Genomic DNA, 17589 nt, shown 5'->3' on the forward strand with positions numbered 1-17589 from the left:
TACTACAATAATCATAAATCATCTATCAATTGATGCAATCTCTCATAATACGTGTCTTGGGCATGATGAATTTTAATTTGATCCTATAAACAAATAAAGATAGACTCAATCAATATCAAGATCTATGCCGTGACATCAGTTTGATATCGTATCGACACTCAACAAGGTTAGAAATGTCGGTTTCGAATTGAAATATGTTTAATTTTTATACTTACTGATATCTTATGAAGTTTTTGAATGATTTGAATATTGATTAAATATTTTTTTTTTGATGTTTTATGTTATATCACATTGCCAAATTTGCACGGGTAGTGCACCGAATTGTACGGAGCTGAGTCCCAGTTCCCTCTGGTACAATATGGTACAACCGAACTGATGTGGGAATCAACCATTTGCATCCAATTATTCTTCATTTCCTGCCTACAGATTTTGGACATGTTAGCCATCGGAGCCGTATTTATTTCGGTTAAGGCAATTACATGTGCCCAAAAATACTACTGTACATTGTACAACAGCATGCTTTTAGTGTGCTCAGACCCACAACAGGCTACGGACAGAATAGGAGATAGTGGCAGTTCCGCAATTCATGGGGACGGAGATGTTTTTTTCTTGTCGGATCGGCGCCGAAAATAATAAGACATGGTAATGAACTGGACCCTGTGGGCCACGCCAAGAGCATCCAATCAGGCTTTTGAGCCGAAGCTTCTTTCATGCGTGCTCGTCTCTCTCTCTCTTTTTCTCAGAAAAGCAGTCCTCTCGCTCGAAGAAAAAAAAAAGTTCGGTGTGAATCCTCTCCAAAATCTCCACATTTTTGGTACCAAGGAAGAAAGCAATCCAAGAAAAGAAAGAAGGAAAAAAACTTTAGGGAAGAAAATCTGACCAAGTCAAGAGCGAATCAGTTCCAGAATCTATAGTCAGATCGGTAAGCGTACTAATCCCGTCGAGTTTTGGAATATTCTCGAACTAGGGTTTGTTTTCTAGTTTAACTTGTTTATGGATATTTCTATGATTTGCTGTTAATTTCCATGTCGCCACATCGTTTTCTTAATTTTAATTTGGCACCGCGGTCCAGCTAATTTCTTCCAAGTTTTGAAATTTTAGATTGTTAGTTTATGAGTTTTAGGGAAGCAAGGGGGTCTTCTGATTTGGAAAAGATCACTTGCGAATTCACATTTCTATGGATAAAGCAAAAATTCATGAAGTATTGTGTTTCTTTCTTAGTAACATTATGAAACTTTTTCATTTTTCGCTTTGATTTATGGTAGTATATGGTGCTTTAGCAGCATCAATATTATTTTTTACTTAGTTTTTGGTCAGTCTTAACCTAGAGATGTACATGGATTTATTTATTCATTAAATCTAGTGTGAATAAACTTTTTACTGTAGAAAGTTTCTTTGATCGCAACTTATGATTCAATATTGTGTTCTTGGATTAGTACCTTTTTTTTTTTTTGCTTAGAGATTCTGTTGTGAAAATGGTTGATTTCTGATGGCAAAGCAGAGTGCTTGGTTTTGGGGCAATGACGCTTGATTATAGAGAGAGAATGCAGAATGAGGCACTTCGGTTTGTGACATACAACGTGAACTTTGCTTCTAGGAGATTCCCAAATTACAAGAAAAGAGCTGATAGTATAACTGTCGAGCCAAACAAAGGGCCTGAAGCACCATCCCTTAAAGAGGTTGTTGCAAAAGAGACTATCGAGCTACTAGAGCGGCGTCAGCGTCTCTCTGTTCGTGATCTGGCTAAGAAATTTGAGAAGGGTTTGAACACTGCCACGAAGTTGTCTAATGAGGTTTTGCCACGATGAATCTTAAATCCATGAATGCTTATTGTCGCCTTTGTAAGATTTTTTATTTTCTAGATTATGAATCTTGAATCCTGTTGGCTTAGATGCCATACAGCTAGTAACTAACTTGATATTTTCTGGTCTGGAACAGATATTCTTTCTTTCTCAACAAATCAACTTGATACTGTCTTCTTCTTCTTCATTTTTGCCACTGTTTTTATCGTGAACAAATTACTATTCCATTTAAGTTTTACATGTAATCTTGCTTGGGATTTTAGGCGAAGTGGAGAGAAGTGACTGACCGACATGTCCTTCTGAAGAAATTGATGGTTGTACTTGAATCACTAAAGGGTCACATGGTGGGTCAAAGTAAGGATGAAGTTGAGGAGGCAATCTCTATGGTTGGTATTCTATATTCTTATTTTTATCCTTTTTTTGTTCTTATCAAATCACCATGTACGAATCTAATCTCCTCTTGTGCTATACAAAACATAGTTCAGTTCTTTTGGGTGTGACAAACAGAGTTTTTCTGTGCATAAGCAAACATTTCATTATATTTTATGACCATGTCTGGTACATCAAAGTCAACATTCGAAGGTCGAAGCCTAGCAAAGCACCAAATATTCATCTGGTCTTGGAGTCTTTCATGTTTTCACATGATGGAATGACTCTTTTCTTGTAGTTGATGCTTTATTTCTCAAATTTATTGATTTGACTACAAGTTGTTGCATATAACTGAAGAAGACAGTTGTGTGAGGGATGATATCTGATTCATGTTTGATGGGTTAATTTTTGATTATTCTATTTGTGATGTAAACTGAGTTATTGACAAAGTACACATGGTTTATAACCATGTTGACATCATCTACTTGTATGGAAAGTTTTGATTTATTAGACAAGATTACTTGAAGATAGTTTTTCAAAAGAAAGTCAGAAATAATATTTTCTAGATCTTTTCTACAGATTGCTTATGTACATTGTATTTGTTTATTTTTTGTAAGAGAATCCTTTTTGAAATATCTGGAAGTGATTTTTGGAGGATTCATACTGCACTATCATTGTATATCTGGATTCATACTGCACTATCATTGTATATCTTAACCTATTACAATTGCGTGAGCCATTATCTGTTATCTTTGCTGCCATGTATGCTCTTTTCTGTAAAATGCAACTTGATTATGATGTGTGTACTTGTTGTAGGTGGAAAATTTAGCAGTTCAGCTGGCTCAAAGAGAAGGAGAGTTGCTTCAGGAGAAATCAGAAGTGAAAAAGTTAGCGATCTTTCTTAAAAAGGTAGTATGGAAGAATTTTTGTGTGCTATTTGATGCTTGTGTCAGTTATAACTTTGCGTCTAGAAATGTGCAACATTCACCAACTCAATCTTCATTTTTGGTATCTAAGCTTTGATAACTATACTATCTGATGATTGTTGCATATAACTTTTTCATTTTTGGATCTCCTATAAAACTACTTGCAAACCCATTCCCTACTGTACCCCTCTGTTCTTGTCATACTTAGGCACTGCTTGTTCTCAGGTAAACCAGAACAAAGTTCACTTTTTCAGCTCTGTTCCAGTTTATTCAGCTAAATACCTTTTTGCATGCCTGAATAAAGCCCCAAAAAATGAGGTGTACTTTTCGGATTCAGAAAAATGGAAAACCACCTTTGTAGTACTTGTTTTGTTTAACCAGGTTAAAACTATGTGGTGTGTTGGAAGGGGGACTGAATATTGTTACTTGATTAACAAGGAATAAGTAAGTTCTTGAATAAAGTTATTCAAGTATTTGTGTCAAAGTTGATAGGGAACCAGACAGGTCCCTGATGTGATCTTGAAGACTAACACATTCAAGACAGAAGAACATTTGGAAGATCTAGCTATTGCATTGTGGGTTTAATTAATCTTGAACCTAAACAATGTTGATTGTGCCACCAAGGCTTATGGATAAAATCGCAGACAAAATTGCTTCTTTATTTGAATGGAAGGACCAAATGAATTTGTTTCTCACTATTGCTCGGCAAAATTGATTGTGACTTGTGAACCAGTTTTTACATTGCCGCCCATAGATATTAAGCTACTGACAACATACTATAGGAAAATTTTCTTCTATAGAAAAAATTGATTTAAGGATTTGCATATTGCTATAATACTGTGTCATTTTTCTTCAGAACCAGGAAGGAAAAAGACTGAGAGAGGTCCCTTTTAATATATTCTCGAGTCTCTACTAATATTTTAGAGGACCTTAAAAGTTAAAACTGCAGGTTGTTATCAAAAACCTTTTTCTTTGGAAGTTATAATATAAGTAAATAGGTAAACCTATTCCAAGACTGAAGTGGTTCTCACTCTGAACAAATAATAATTTCTTTGTATTATAATATATTTTACTTAACAAAGTTTCAGCTTACTTTGAAATGACTGTTTCTTTTGTGGGCTACAAATCTATATGGCACTAGTGGCATTTATAGAATGAGAATGAAGTCAAAGAACATCATGATTTGAAACATTTCTTAATATGGATTGGATGTTACCTTTGAGAGATAAATATACTTATCTTTGTGGTAGATAAAGATGATTGTATCAAAGTAAAGTAAATATAATTCTGTACCTCTATCAAAATTTTCCTTTTTTCAAGATGTCATGTGCTGTGATACATCTCTATCCAGTCTATCATGGAATTCTATACTGCTTTTAAATTTTTTCTTTTTTCAATATGTCATGAGCTGTGATGCATCTATATCCACTACCATCACGGATATCTACTTTCTGTGCTTTTCTAATCACACCATCAAAAAGCAGCTGCTTAAGCAACATTATGAGCTCTGTATAGGAATAAATTAATCTGCTGCCAAGATACTGCTCCAGAGAAGATATTTGCATACTTCTCATTATCAAGGATGAAGATAACAAATCCAGGAGTATCATTGTGGTTGGTTAAATAAAAAAGAAAGGTTTATACTTTTTGGAACTACCAAGTAGATCAAGAGTGTTGTAAGTGGACAAGAACAAATCAAAACATGCTCATTTTGGTACAGTACAATATATTCTGGTCTGCAAAGGGATGATGAATGGCTCAGGTCCTCAATTTAAAGCAAGTCTACAAGAAGATGCAAGAAGGCCAAAAGAAGATGCAAGAAGGCCAGGGTTTATGATAGTCCAAGAGGATGTTCAAATTGCTGCAAGATTGGCTGTCTGCCAAATGGATGAGATCCCAAATTTGGTACCTTAGAAGCATAGGGATCTCCGTGAAAATGCAAGAACTAGAAGTCATATGGAGTGATCAAATGCCCCAAGACAAGTAAAAGAAGTACACCTCCATGAAAGCACAAAAGAAGTACCAGAAATGATGAAGATGAGTTAGAGATTCCAAACAAAAGGGAAAAAGGTTAGGAGGAAAAATGCTCAACAATCACACAATGCGAATTGAATAAGATTGTTTTGGGTGTGAAAAGGACAGTTGAATATGAGAATGATGTTCTCCAATCAAATGAGATGTTTGGAGAGGCCCTTTGGAGAAGGTGGAAGATGATCATGTTACCTTCCTATGGCATGTTCCCAGGGTAGAGGTGACCTAATCATGATGTTCGATTGACAAAAAATTTTCATACATTACTCAAGAAACCCAAAACTTATGCTTGAATCCAAGGATTGTCGAACCGCCTACGCAATCCAGGCAGTGGCTTCCACAATGGCTAGGCAAAGTGCCTAGCAGGCCAGACAGGCTCCTGGAATAAAAAATCTCCATTTTTTTAAAAAAAATTAATATAACAGTCTTGTATAGTCAAATTACCACAAATATAATTACCCTAAACTCTGTGTTCCTCCTTTCTCTTGTTCACTATCCTAAGTCCTCTTGCCACTCATGCTGGAGAGGGAGGGTATAGAGTTGAGGGAGGGCAACTTGATGGGTGATTGTCCTTACATAGGTGAGAGAAGACCCAAAATTGATGGCTGTGATATGAAAGCATTCTTAAAGTGATTTCATGCATACAGTCCGTGACTCATTAATGCATCCAAATTAACATATGGTAATACACTTTAAATATGTGTAGAATGATGGCTGAAATTTATTGTGCTCAATAAAATTAGAAATAGGTGCACTCCTAGGCACTTTCCTTGGTGCCTGGGTGGCTACTTCACCTAGCATCTTGGAAAGTGTCAGACACCTAGGTGGTAGGGCTGCATAGGTGCCTATGTTGCTTGTGATAGTCTATATCACCCTAGTCTAGTGTTGTTTGAAGGGTTAAGCACCAAACCTAGAGCGACAGATGATAACTGAACCAAAACCTTAGGAGTTAGTGCGGTTCCAAAAGTTGTTTTTGAAAACGTTATTAAGTATAGGGCAGGCAACATAAGGGGACTTATTAGGATTTAGGATGGTAGAGCTGTTGTAATTATTTGCTCTAATTTTAGGCTTAGACTTGAGTTTTCAATGGAACTCAACTAGAGAGTTAATTTTCTTAGGAAAGGTGATAGCTAACTATTATTTAATCTAGGTTTAGGATTCTAGGGCCTAATTTGGGTTTTAGGGGTATAAGTCAAATAACCAAAATCAAGTGCCTACTGGAATTTTCTAGAAAACATCTGATTTTATATGAAACAGAGGACCTATGGGAAACAAAATAGATGTGAACTGAGAAAACAATGTGTATATATACATACATTTCACACGCACACGCACACACACATATTGTCAAGAATGAGCAAAAGAAAGACAGGTCAAAATAAAAGCAAAAATAGCAAGGGGAAAACAGAAGTAGATAATAAGTAGTCTCACACCAGTATGAAACTTAGGCTTCATGTAAGGCTTTGAAAGCCTCACACTTCCATGGTAAAAATTAGACATGAGAAAACAATTAATTCATTAATTTTTTCATAAAATTGTTTAGATGAAGAAGTGAACCTCCCCATTTATGGATGTCTTGTTCCTAAACTTTTGCTCAAGTCCTTCCTACAAGAATGAAAATCAAAACTTCCAACAATTGCAAAATCGAGATCCTGGTCAACCCCAAATGGAACCATCGAAAGTACCTCAAAATACAATCTCGATGATCTGAAAAGATTTTTGACTCCCAACCTATACCTAAATAGGATCCATAGGCACAAATCCTTCTTAAAATAGGACTAAAAAACTAGGCAAAATATAGCCTAAGTAATAAGCTCAATAATGAAATAGAACTGAAAACAAAATGCCTGAACTACTCTTTATCCGCTTCAAGCTAAGATAGGTAACTGAACTCCTGCATCAAATCTTGTGAATTTTTATTCATTGGTTCTGGTGAAAACACAAGCAAGAAGAGGATGGATTGATGCTTTATTATGACAGTGGAGTTGCCAAAGGATGAGATGATCTGGCTTATCAGGTATATGGAGTTATTTCAATTCCTAGGATGTTGATCTCATGGTATGCTATCATCTAATCCAAGGAACAAGTTCTGCATTGTTGTCATGCAAATAATTGTCTATGGAGGGGTCAAGGCTATTAGATGCACCAGTAATAGGTTGTAGCTCTGCACTCAACACACAAAGTAGGTCAAATTGTGTTGTTAATACATGGCTAATGCCACTATACATGGTCAAAATCTCTTTTCATTGTTTTAATATGCATAGTGGTGTGCAAGGATTCACATCGCAATGCATCATGCTGGAACCATACCTTTCCAACAAGAGAACCTACCCAGATGCCTCTGAGCTGGGACTTCCCTGTTGTCTTGGTTATGACTGGCTAGACTGACTGGGACAGCTGTCCTAATGCATGAGACAGTTTGACATCCCAGTTTCCTCTTTATTCTTATTGGTAACGTTCATTCCAGTCCATCTCAACCCATCAAATATTGTAATGAACCTGGATGAGACTAGGATGGTACTGATATTGAGATTTCAATCCTTGGTCATATGAGTTTGGTCAATAAAGAAGGGAGGACAAATTCATCTGAAAACACTCCACAACAATGCAGCTGATCGTCATACTCATTGCCTATTTACTAAGAGAAAAAGATCCATTGGGAGCAGCTAAGAAAAGTCATATAACTGTACTGAAGACAAATCAGCACCCTTAAGTTGTTTCTTTAGTTTCACTGTCATTAGTCTCTTCTAATTTATTGCTACCAGCAGAGCTATCTCTATCATATTCTAACAGTGAGTTTCTACCGGATCTAATTAGTTCATACTGTTTCTAGGCTTCTGAAGATGCCAAAAAAGTGGTTGAAGAGGAAAGGGCTTGCGCTCGTGTGGAAATTGAAAGTGCTAGAGCAGCAATGCAGAGAGTCATACAGGCTTTTCATGAACATGAAATGAAAACCAGAAGCACAGAGAAGCAGGTGCATCAAAATGTCTTCTAATGTAGTCAATGGTCTTACTTTTGTTATCTACTTATAATTAATTCTCTAGACGATCATTAGATTATTTATTCAGATCTTCAGTGAAGCTGATGTAATGTTGCAGTTTTTAGTGCCATGGAACAAAATAAAATGGCTATATTATTGTGCTTGCTTTTTAATTAAATATTCCTCACTTTGACATGCTTCCCCTTGTCTTTTTTTATGGCCCTAGTCATCTATTTTGGATATGCTAACTCAACTAATGATTGGACATGTTCTCATATTTCATGATATTATTGATTGGTTTATGTTATTTCTAGTTTGCATATGTTTCTCTAAGAGGATGGTGCTTCATTTTGGATTTCTTCTATCAGCCTAGCTCCTTGTCCTATAATTTTTGTCTCATAGATGTATGCATTATCTAGTATTAAATCTTCCTCTTTCCTTTTGTGTCAACCATGATTTGTTAACCCGTACTGGGCGTACTGTTCCAAACCCTTAATTGAATTAAGACTTGGTATGGGGGATGTAATGAGTCTCAGTATGCCAAACTAACAACCATAATGGGCTAAGGACACTATACCAGCATGTACTAGTAAGGATCACGTACCAAGATGGTGAACCTTGGCATCAACTCTTTCAAGATTAAGTGAACCTTGTGACCAAAGTTCGCCATCTCGGTACCAGACACCGTATCGATGAAATCCCACTATAGTGTTGCTATGTGGTATGGTATGGTACAATTGTGTCAGTATGGGATGGTTCGGCGTACCGGTATGGTATAGTATACCCCGTACTGTCCAGTATGGGGCAGTATGGCGGACCATGCTTGTGACAATCTTTTTTCACGGAAGCAATTAAGTTTACAAAGAATGAACAAGTGAGGTTTCATAATACAGTCAATTTGTTTGACACATGCCTCCAAGTACATATGAAATGGGTCAAACATAGTATGATATCTTTATCATCTAAACTAAAGGGAAAACACCAAAGTACCAAAATGGACAGATTGGATTAAACAACAATAGATTCCCAGCAAGTGCTCTATATATGGATACTTATGTCCTTATTGTATGGTGGTTAGCTCACCACCTAGTTAGTATAACTCCGTGCATATCAACTCTTTCATTTTTTGCAAGAATATACAATGTTATTCTTCAACCATCCGACTCTCTTGCCTTGATGGGTAACATGGTATCAAATCCCATCATGGCTTTGATCCTTTGAGCCTCCCATACTCTTGCTCTTGATTATATCTTGTAATATAGTAATTCAGTGTGCATGAATCTTGGACACAATATTTTGAGATTTCAGTGAGAGAGAGAGAGAGAGAGACATGAAGGGGTGCATATCCGTTACTACCCATTTTCCTCTATCTACTCTTCTCTCTATGTATTGTGTTTTCCCACATTCACACTTTTTTCCATCTATTTTCTTTCCACCTCAAATTTCATTTTGCTTTATGACCTGCACCTATTTGCTTTTATTTGCAGAACAAACTGAAAATTATGAGAGGTATGTGTTCTGGTATGTTTTCTGCAGTCTAGAATTGTGAGGTGTGGGTTTTGTGTCAAAAAATCAGTGTCATCTTTCCTTGTTCCAGCAACAAATATGTCTGTGGTCTCTTCATCAAGCTTGTGGTTCTGGAAACAGTGACTTCTCTATCAATCACCGTGATGATGATATTTACTAAATGCATCATCTTGTGGCATATAGATCCTTAAAGTGAGACCAATTATCTGTAAGTTCCTCTGTTCATCACGGAAAACAGCATGACTTAGATTTCTGCCTTCGAGATATTTTTGCATTGCCTTTGGTGCCAACAAAGGTATCTAGAAATGTTCAAGCACTTGATTAGTGGCCTCCTGCATGCAGGTACGTGGAAGGCTACCTATACTATATTTATGATTTTGCAAGATGGATGTCATACGCCCCAATGTGCGTGGACATTCCACCTAATATCTAAAATATTCTTACCAAAAGCCACTCTCCATAAGGGCTCATTTGGTTCATGGAAAGTGGAGGGGGAAATGTGGTCAATGAGAAGTGGAAAAAACTCCTGTTGTTTGGTTTGAGTTTTCAAAGGAGAGAGATTGGAAAAAGGGGTTCCCATTGGAAAACAATTTGCATATTTCATGGGAAAGAAAAACCCATGTAGGACATAGGTTTTTGACTTTCTCATGGGATGGGAATTGGAAACTCTTTTTTTTTTTTTTTTTGAAAATATCATTTTAACCATCAAAAGATATATGGCTAAAATGAACATTCTCTCCACCACAATGCGTCAAACCCTCCACCATGATTTATGGCCAAAAATATCCTTAACTGTCATAATTTTTTTATTTGCAAACAATGGTAATATGTAAAATAGAGTCAGGTTTTTCTTTGTATTAAGGGTATAATAGGTATTTTACATAGTTTTCCTAAGAAAGTGGATGTTCAACCAAACATAAGGTATTCTAAAATAAGCCACTTTACCATGATCAAACAAATAAGCCACAACTACTTTCTCAGGTATCATATTCCCAGGAATAACATTCCAGGGAAAGAAAATTCTTCTAGTGAACCAAATGAGTCCTTTTAAATGTTTATTATACCTATATGCGACCATATTTTGTCATTGATTAATAGGGTAGATTTTGTAATCAAGTTTGATGATGCCTTTTGAAAAGTAGAGAGCAACCTTAGTTTGTTTCTGACACTATCTCAATAATAAGCAATCAATTCCATGATCAGTCCTGACTTCTATATGGACCTTTAGTACTGCTTGATCATTTCGATACTTTTATCTACTCTTGTAAAAAATGCACCCATATGTATCTTGATGAATTATGAAGAAAAGATTTTGCTTTAGATGCTTGCTTGGAAGAAACATGTCTTGGAATGAACCAACTTCAATGGTTGTGTTGAGTGGAATATTGAAATGAAAAGTTTTTTGAGCAAACAAATAAAAAATTTCTATGTTCCTTTACCAAACTAGCAGGCAGCAGAAATTACAATGATTTTTCATATTTGAAGACTCTTGGCAAGATTCTAAATTGCCAGAATCTTCAGTCATGTTTCCACTCAAGCAAGGTATGAGTGCTGAAGATTCTTGATATGTCATGCTTTATTGATGTAGATCATTGATGTTGAAGGTATGTCCATGACCTCTATCTGCTTCCCGCTTTATTATTTATTTATTCATAAGATATCTGCAACTTCTTTAAAACTTTAACATTATTTGGTTCAAACAGAACTTACCGACATGTAGTTTTAACAAATGGTTTGATGCCAAATTTTTTGCTAAGCCAGGAACTAGGTACTTGTAAGAGTTTGGTATGACTAAAAGCCACTTACATATAATTTTGAATATTAATTGATCTCCAATACAATACTAGGTTTGTGACCTCCATTTATCATATGCCTTGGAATTCTTGCCTCAACAAACGATCAACAACTCACCATTTATGAATCACTAAAAAACATTTTACAGATCTAAACATCTATAATTAATTTAAATTCAATATATTTTAATCTTCTAAAAGTAATGAAGAATATCTAGATATCACAGATTCAATAATGACAATTACATCAAAATCAAATGGGAGAATAGCATAATCAAAATGGTCATCCAATGATCCAATTTGACCAAGTTAAGATCATAAACAAAGAAACATTGACAATGTAACTTAGCCTTTTTTTTTTTTTTTGACTTATTGATTCAACCAAGTCATGAAAGACATGGCAAGTCTCAGCTGAGTTTTGATCATTTTAATACGTTTTTCTAGTTTATACCCTCCTAAATATGCGAAATTGCATGAAGACACTCGCAAAATTACTATCTGCATATATGCCCTAATAAATTTTTCATTTTATGTCTACCTGTTGGTGCAAAAATCCGCCTGCGTTGGAGAAGCTAGAGTCGAGGGAGTCATGGTCGCCGCCGGAACCTGCAAAGGAAGTCTAAACCGGAGTTGGGGGTGCTCCGACAAGACCCTCCGACGCTCAAGTCAGTTCTCTGCCTCAACAAGAATGGAGTGCTCGAACGAAAATTTTAGCAGAGTTTTGAGATAGAAATTAGAGCTTAGAGAATAACGTATCTGGGGTCTCCCTTTTATAGACAGAGGGTGCAACAGACTGATAGCGATGTTTGTAACCGTCTGGCAGTGGGCCGCTCGGGGTCGGGAGGAGTTTGTTGTGAAGAGTAGTGGAGTGGAATCGTGGCCATCACCGGGACCTGCCACGTGGAGTCTGTTGCGGGGAGTGGAGCGGCGTCCGTTGTCGCGACTTGCCAGAAGGTGGAGGAGCCGTGCGGTATCCGTCGCAGGAAGTGGAGCAGAGTCGTGGCCATTATTGTGGTCTGCCAGGGAGTGATGGAGCCGCATGGGATCCGTCGCAGGAAGTGGAGCAGAGTCGTGGCCGTTACTGAGGCCTGCCAGGGAGTGATGGAGCCGCGTGGGATCCGTCGCAGGAAGTGGAGCAGAGTCGTGGCCATTATTGTGGCCTGCCAGGGGGTCCGGGCCTGTCGGCCGAAGTTCGGTTGAGGTGTCTGGCAGAGAGAGGTAGCCATCCATCTGAAAGGAGCTCGGATGTTCTGACGGGCCGTCTACCGTTGGGTGCCTTGAGCGTTAGTACTATAGGCGAGGGCCATTCGCTGTAGGAGCCTAGTCAGAGGCTTTCTGTAGACGAAGTTCGGTTTTCGTAGGAGTCCGGACGAAGACTTCCGGCAGCCGGAGTTGGGGACGAAGTCCGGCTCCCGTAGGAGTCCGGACGAAGTCTACCTGCAGTTGAAGTCGGGGACGAAGTCTGGCTCCCGTAGGAGTCCGGATGAAGTCTACCTGCAGTTGAAGTCGGGGACGAAGTCCGGCTCCCGTAGGAGTCCGGATGAAGTCTACCTGCAGTTGAAGTCGGGGATGAAGTCCGACTCCCGTAGGAGTCCAGATGAAGTCTACCTGCAGTTGAAGTCCGGCTTCCGTAGGAGTCTGGATGAAGTCTACCTGTAATTGAAGTCGGGGACGAAGTCCGGCTCCCGTAGGAGTCCGGATGAAGTCTACCTGCAGTTGAAGTCGGGGACGAAGTCCGGCTCCCGTAGGAGTCTGGATATGAAGTCTACCTGCAATTGAGGTCGGGGACGAAGTCCGGCTCCCGTAGGAGTCCGGATGAAGTCTACCTGCAGTTGAAGTCGGGGATGAAGTCCGGCTCCCGTAGGAGTTCGGATGAAGTCTACCTGCAATTGAAGTCGGGGACGAAGTCCGGCTCCCGTAGGAGTCCGGATGAAGTCTACCTGCAGTTGAAGTCGGGGACGAAGTCCGGCTCCCGTAGGAGTCCGGATGAAGTCTACCTGCAATTGAAGTCGGGGACGAAGTCGGATGAAGTCTACCTGCAGTTGAAGTCGGGGACGAAGTCCGGCTCCCGTAGGAGTCCGGATGAAGTCTACCTGCAATTGAAGTCAAGGACGAAGTCCGGCTCCCGTAGGAGTCCGGATGAAGTCTACCTGCAGTTGAAGTCGGGGACGAAGTCCGGCTCCCGTAGGAGTCCGGATGAAGTCTACCTGCAGTTGAAGTCGGGGACGAAGTCCGGCTCCCGTAGGAGTCTGGATGAAGTCTACCTGCAGTTGAAGTCGGGGATGAAGTCCGGCTTCCGTAGGAGTCCGGATGCAGTCAGAAGGTGGTCGATCATCGTGGAAACCTGGGTGGAGTCCGTCCGTCGCGATGAATCCGGCCGACGCTGGTTGGGGCTTATCCGTCGGCAAAACTTGGGAGTGCTGTAGAGGCTCGGCCGCAGGAGAGATGTCGCCGAAGGTCGGACGCCGGTAGAATCCTTGAGTGGTCACTCTTGACACGAACTTCGGCTGGGGGGGATTTTATACCCAACACCAGTCCCCCTACTTTCGAGTTCGAGTTTCGAACGAAGGAAGTACAGAAAAATTTTCACAGCCGAAGTTGTTTCCTTGAATTCTGCACATGACCGCCCTCGAAAATCTTGGCATTCAATGCGCTCGTGCTGGAGTCTTTTTCCGATTAAGGCGATCCGAAGAGTCCTTTCGGAATTCCCCCCGGAGCGTAGTCCTAAGCGCCACACCATAATGGTCCCGCTAGCATTCAGCCCTACGTCACGGTGAGTGGGACACGTGGCGGGCGCTGGTGGACTTAGGGATATCCGCCACCATAACTGCGCCAGGCCCCGTCGCTTATTTAGGCCCCCTCCTTCCCTCTAGGGGCTTCACTTCGCCTGAGAGTCGATACCTTTCTTCTGCCTGAGAGTTTAGTCACTCCATCGGTGCCCTTTTCGACTCTAAGCACTCTTCGCACCAGTCTTCGCCATCTCCGCCGGCTCTCCGCCGCCTTCAGTCTTTCGAGCCCCTTCGAGGGGTTCTCCCGTCGGAGCTTCTGCCTCGGAGGCCAATTTCGAGAGGATGCCACGGATCGAGAGAAGTAGAGGGGGAAAACAGCAGCCTGCGAATTCTTCGGCTGTCGAACTGTCACTGAGGGTTCCCACCGCCTCAAAGGGGGCTCGAGGGAGAATTCCTTCGACAATAGGAATTTAATAACGGAAACAACCGGTGAGCGCGTTTCGCCCGAGAATTTAGGAGTAGTTGAACGGGGTGACACCGGTCAAGGGGGCAGAGTTGTCGTCACAAGCTGTGGCGGATTTCTTGACGTCGTCGGGGCCGAGGGACCAGAAGCTGTCGGCGCTGACGGTGGGGTAGTAGAACTTGTTGCGGGGACGGTGGAAGTAGCGCATGCCGACCTTGCCGAAGTACCTAGGACGATGGTCGTCGTGGAGCACACGGTGGTGGTGCATGCCTCCGGCGCCATCGCGGCCTCCGAGGTACTTCCGGTTCTTCCCGATGCAGGTCGTCGTCGCTGCTGCCGTCGCCGTCGCTGCCCCTTGAATTCTATTCCCCCTTTTCCCTCTAGGGTTGGGGTTTCGGCGATGGAGCGGAACGAGGCGGGGGGCGAGAGCCGAGGGGTTTATCACACGCACTGAAAAATACTGCCGAGAAGGACGGAACCGGAAAGAGAAGTCGAAAGCTTGAATGGTCCCTAATGTGTTCCTTCCGAGTCTTGTAGTAATATATATATTTTTTTTCGGCCCTCAGGGTCTTGTAACGTACATCTTGTTAATCAAGAATGAGAAGGAGATTTTGTTACCTTGTCCGCACTTTGCGTCAAGTCGTCGCCTGCCGAGTTTCTTTCATTCGCTATTGTTATTGTTGTATTCCCCTCTTTTTCTTTTCTTCTTCAGTCTTAAGGGCTCTGTAATGCATATTTAGTAAATAACATGAGAAGGGGATTTTCGCTACCTCTTTTACTCACGTGTTGAATTGTCGTTTGCCGATCTTCCTTCGGCTTTTGCCTCGCTTGATATCGATGCCATTCGGAGGTACCCGATCGCTGTCGCATTGACCCGTCTCTCTGTTTGTGGCCGCTGATTTGTCCGGGACCGCTTGAGTTTGACGCCTCCTTTTAGAGTTCGAGCTCGGAGGTCTAAGCTTCTCGTCGTCCTGAGGAAGCCGTCTTATCCTTGGCCCGTGTTGAAAGCTCTTTTGGAGACTGGAGATTTTGATGAGAACCCCCATCCTCGCCGAGACGAGGTTCCCTGTATTTTTAATGTAAATTGTTTTCCAGTTGTCGCTGATGTAGTTCGTCGCTTTCCTTTTTAACCCCTCCCCCTTTCTTTTTTTTTTTTTCGAGTGAGGATTTTCCCCCTGCTCTTAGTTCCCCCTGCTCTTAATGGGGTCGCGGGAGCGCGGAGGGGTTGCTGGGAAGGTTCCCTTTTTCCCATCCGGTCTTGAATGACCAGACCTTAATTGGTGTCAGGACGAGGTTCTTCCCCTATTTCTGACGTAATCGGTTTCAGCTCTGGTTAGGATGAGGTCCTCCTCTTGTCTCTAACAGGGTTATGGGGGCACATATAGGCGTTGTAGGGCCTCTCCCCCCATCCGGTCTAAGTGTAATCGGACCTTCGACTTTGCTCAACTTAGGGCGAGGTTCTCCTCCTGTCCCTAATGTGGCTGTAGGGGCACATATGGGCGTTGCAGGGCCTCTCCCCCCATCCGGTCTAAATGTAATCGGGCCTTCGACTTTGCTCAAGTTAGGGCGAGGTTCTCCTCCTGTCCCTAACGTGGCTGTGGGGGCACATATGGACGTTGCAGGGCCTCTCTCCCCATCCGGTCTAAATGTAACCGGGCCTTCGACTTTGCTCATGTTAGGACGATGTTCTCCTCCTGTTCCTAACATGGCTGTGGGGGCACATATGGGCGTTGCAGGACCTCTTTCCCCATCCGGTCTAAATGTAACCGGGCCTTCGACTTTGCTCATGTTAGGACGAGGTTCTCCTCCTATTCCTAACATGGCTCTGGGGGCACATATGGGCGTTGCAGGGCCTCTCCCTCCATCCGGTCTAAATGTAACCGGGCCTTCGACTTTGTCGAGGCGAAGTTCTCCTCCTGCTCTCGACACGGTTTGTTTCGATCATCCTGTCGATATAGGCTCGTGCCAAAAGAGAAGACATGTGGATATAAGACTTTTATTTAAAATAAAGTTATCGGTAATACATTCGTAAATTTTTTGAGCTCCATGGTCGCGGGAGGTTTGCTCCTTCGAGCTCCTTGAGGTAATAAGTTCCGGGCCGGACTATTTCCTTGACTTCGTATGGGCCTTCCCAATTTGGGGCAAGTTTCCCTCGATCCTGAGGTTGCGAGACAGCGGCTCGTCGAAGCACTAGGTCTCCTGCTCTAAAGACTTTATTTTTGACCCGGGAATTGTAATAGCGGGCGACTTTCTGTCTGTAGGCTGCCATCCGAATTTGAGCTACCTCCCGCTTTTCTTCCAGCAAGTCGAGGTTGGCTTTAAGACCTTGCGAATTGTGATGTTCATCGAATGCCACGACTCGTGCCGACGGGAGCTTGAGCTCAATTGGGATAACAGCCTCCGTGTCGAAGGCTAGAGCGAAGGGGGTCTCCCCCGTGGGCAGTCTTTGGGTAGTTCGATACGCCCACAATACATGGTAAAGTTTGTCTGCCCAAGTTTCCTTCGCCTTTTCGAGCCTTGTCTTGATCCCTTGCAGCAGAGTTCTGTTGGTCACTTCGGCTTCGCCGTTTGCCTGAGGATGGGCTATTGATGTGAAGTTGTGGGAGATGTTTAGGTCTTCACAAAATTCGACGAATCTCGCTCCCGCAAATTGCCGTCCGTTATCAGTAATTAGGGTTTTCGACAGGCCGAACCTGCAAACGATTGACTTTCAGACGAAGTCTTGTACTTTAGCTTCTGTGATTTTCGCCAGCGGTTCGGCTTCGACCCACTTGGTGAAATAGTCAATTGCTACTAGGAGGAACTTCCTCTGCCCCGACGCCACGGGAAAGGGTCCAAGGATATCCATTCTCCATTGCGCAAACGGCCATGGGGCACTCAAGGGTGTAAGCTCAGCGGTGGGCTGTCTCTGGATGTTGGCATACCTCTGACATCGGTCACACTTTCTGACGTATTCAATGGAGTCACGA

At 41.7% G+C, this 17589-nt stretch overlaps 1 protein-coding gene across 4 annotated transcripts in view; it reads left to right on the forward strand.

The window, feature by feature from the left end:
• Window positions 1-697: 697 nt before the first annotated feature.
• Window positions 698-17589, forward strand: part of LOC105057826 (stomatal closure-related actin-binding protein 1) — a 43619-nt gene continuing 26727 nt past the window's right edge. Inside the window, exons 1-5 of one of the 4 annotated variants that reach the window (XM_010940532.4) lie at window positions 698-922; window positions 1502-1793; window positions 2066-2188; window positions 2988-3080; window positions 7962-8102. In XM_010940532.4, coding sequence (XP_010938834.1) covers window positions 1521-1793; window positions 2066-2188; window positions 2988-3080; window positions 7962-8102 — 630 coding nt within the window. In that variant the 5' untranslated portion in view covers window positions 698-922; window positions 1502-1520. Of the gene's footprint in view, window positions 923-1459; window positions 1794-2065; window positions 2189-2987; window positions 3081-7961; window positions 8103-17589 lie in introns of all 4 variants that reach the window. The other 3 variants (XR_012136900.1, XM_029268285.2, XM_010940529.4) reach the window with 3 other exon arrangements.

This window comes from Elaeis guineensis, chromosome 14 (assembly GCF_000442705.2).
Source record: "Elaeis guineensis isolate ETL-2024a chromosome 14, EG11, whole genome shotgun sequence".
Lineage (NCBI taxonomy): Eukaryota > Viridiplantae > Streptophyta > Magnoliopsida > Arecales > Arecaceae > Elaeis > Elaeis guineensis.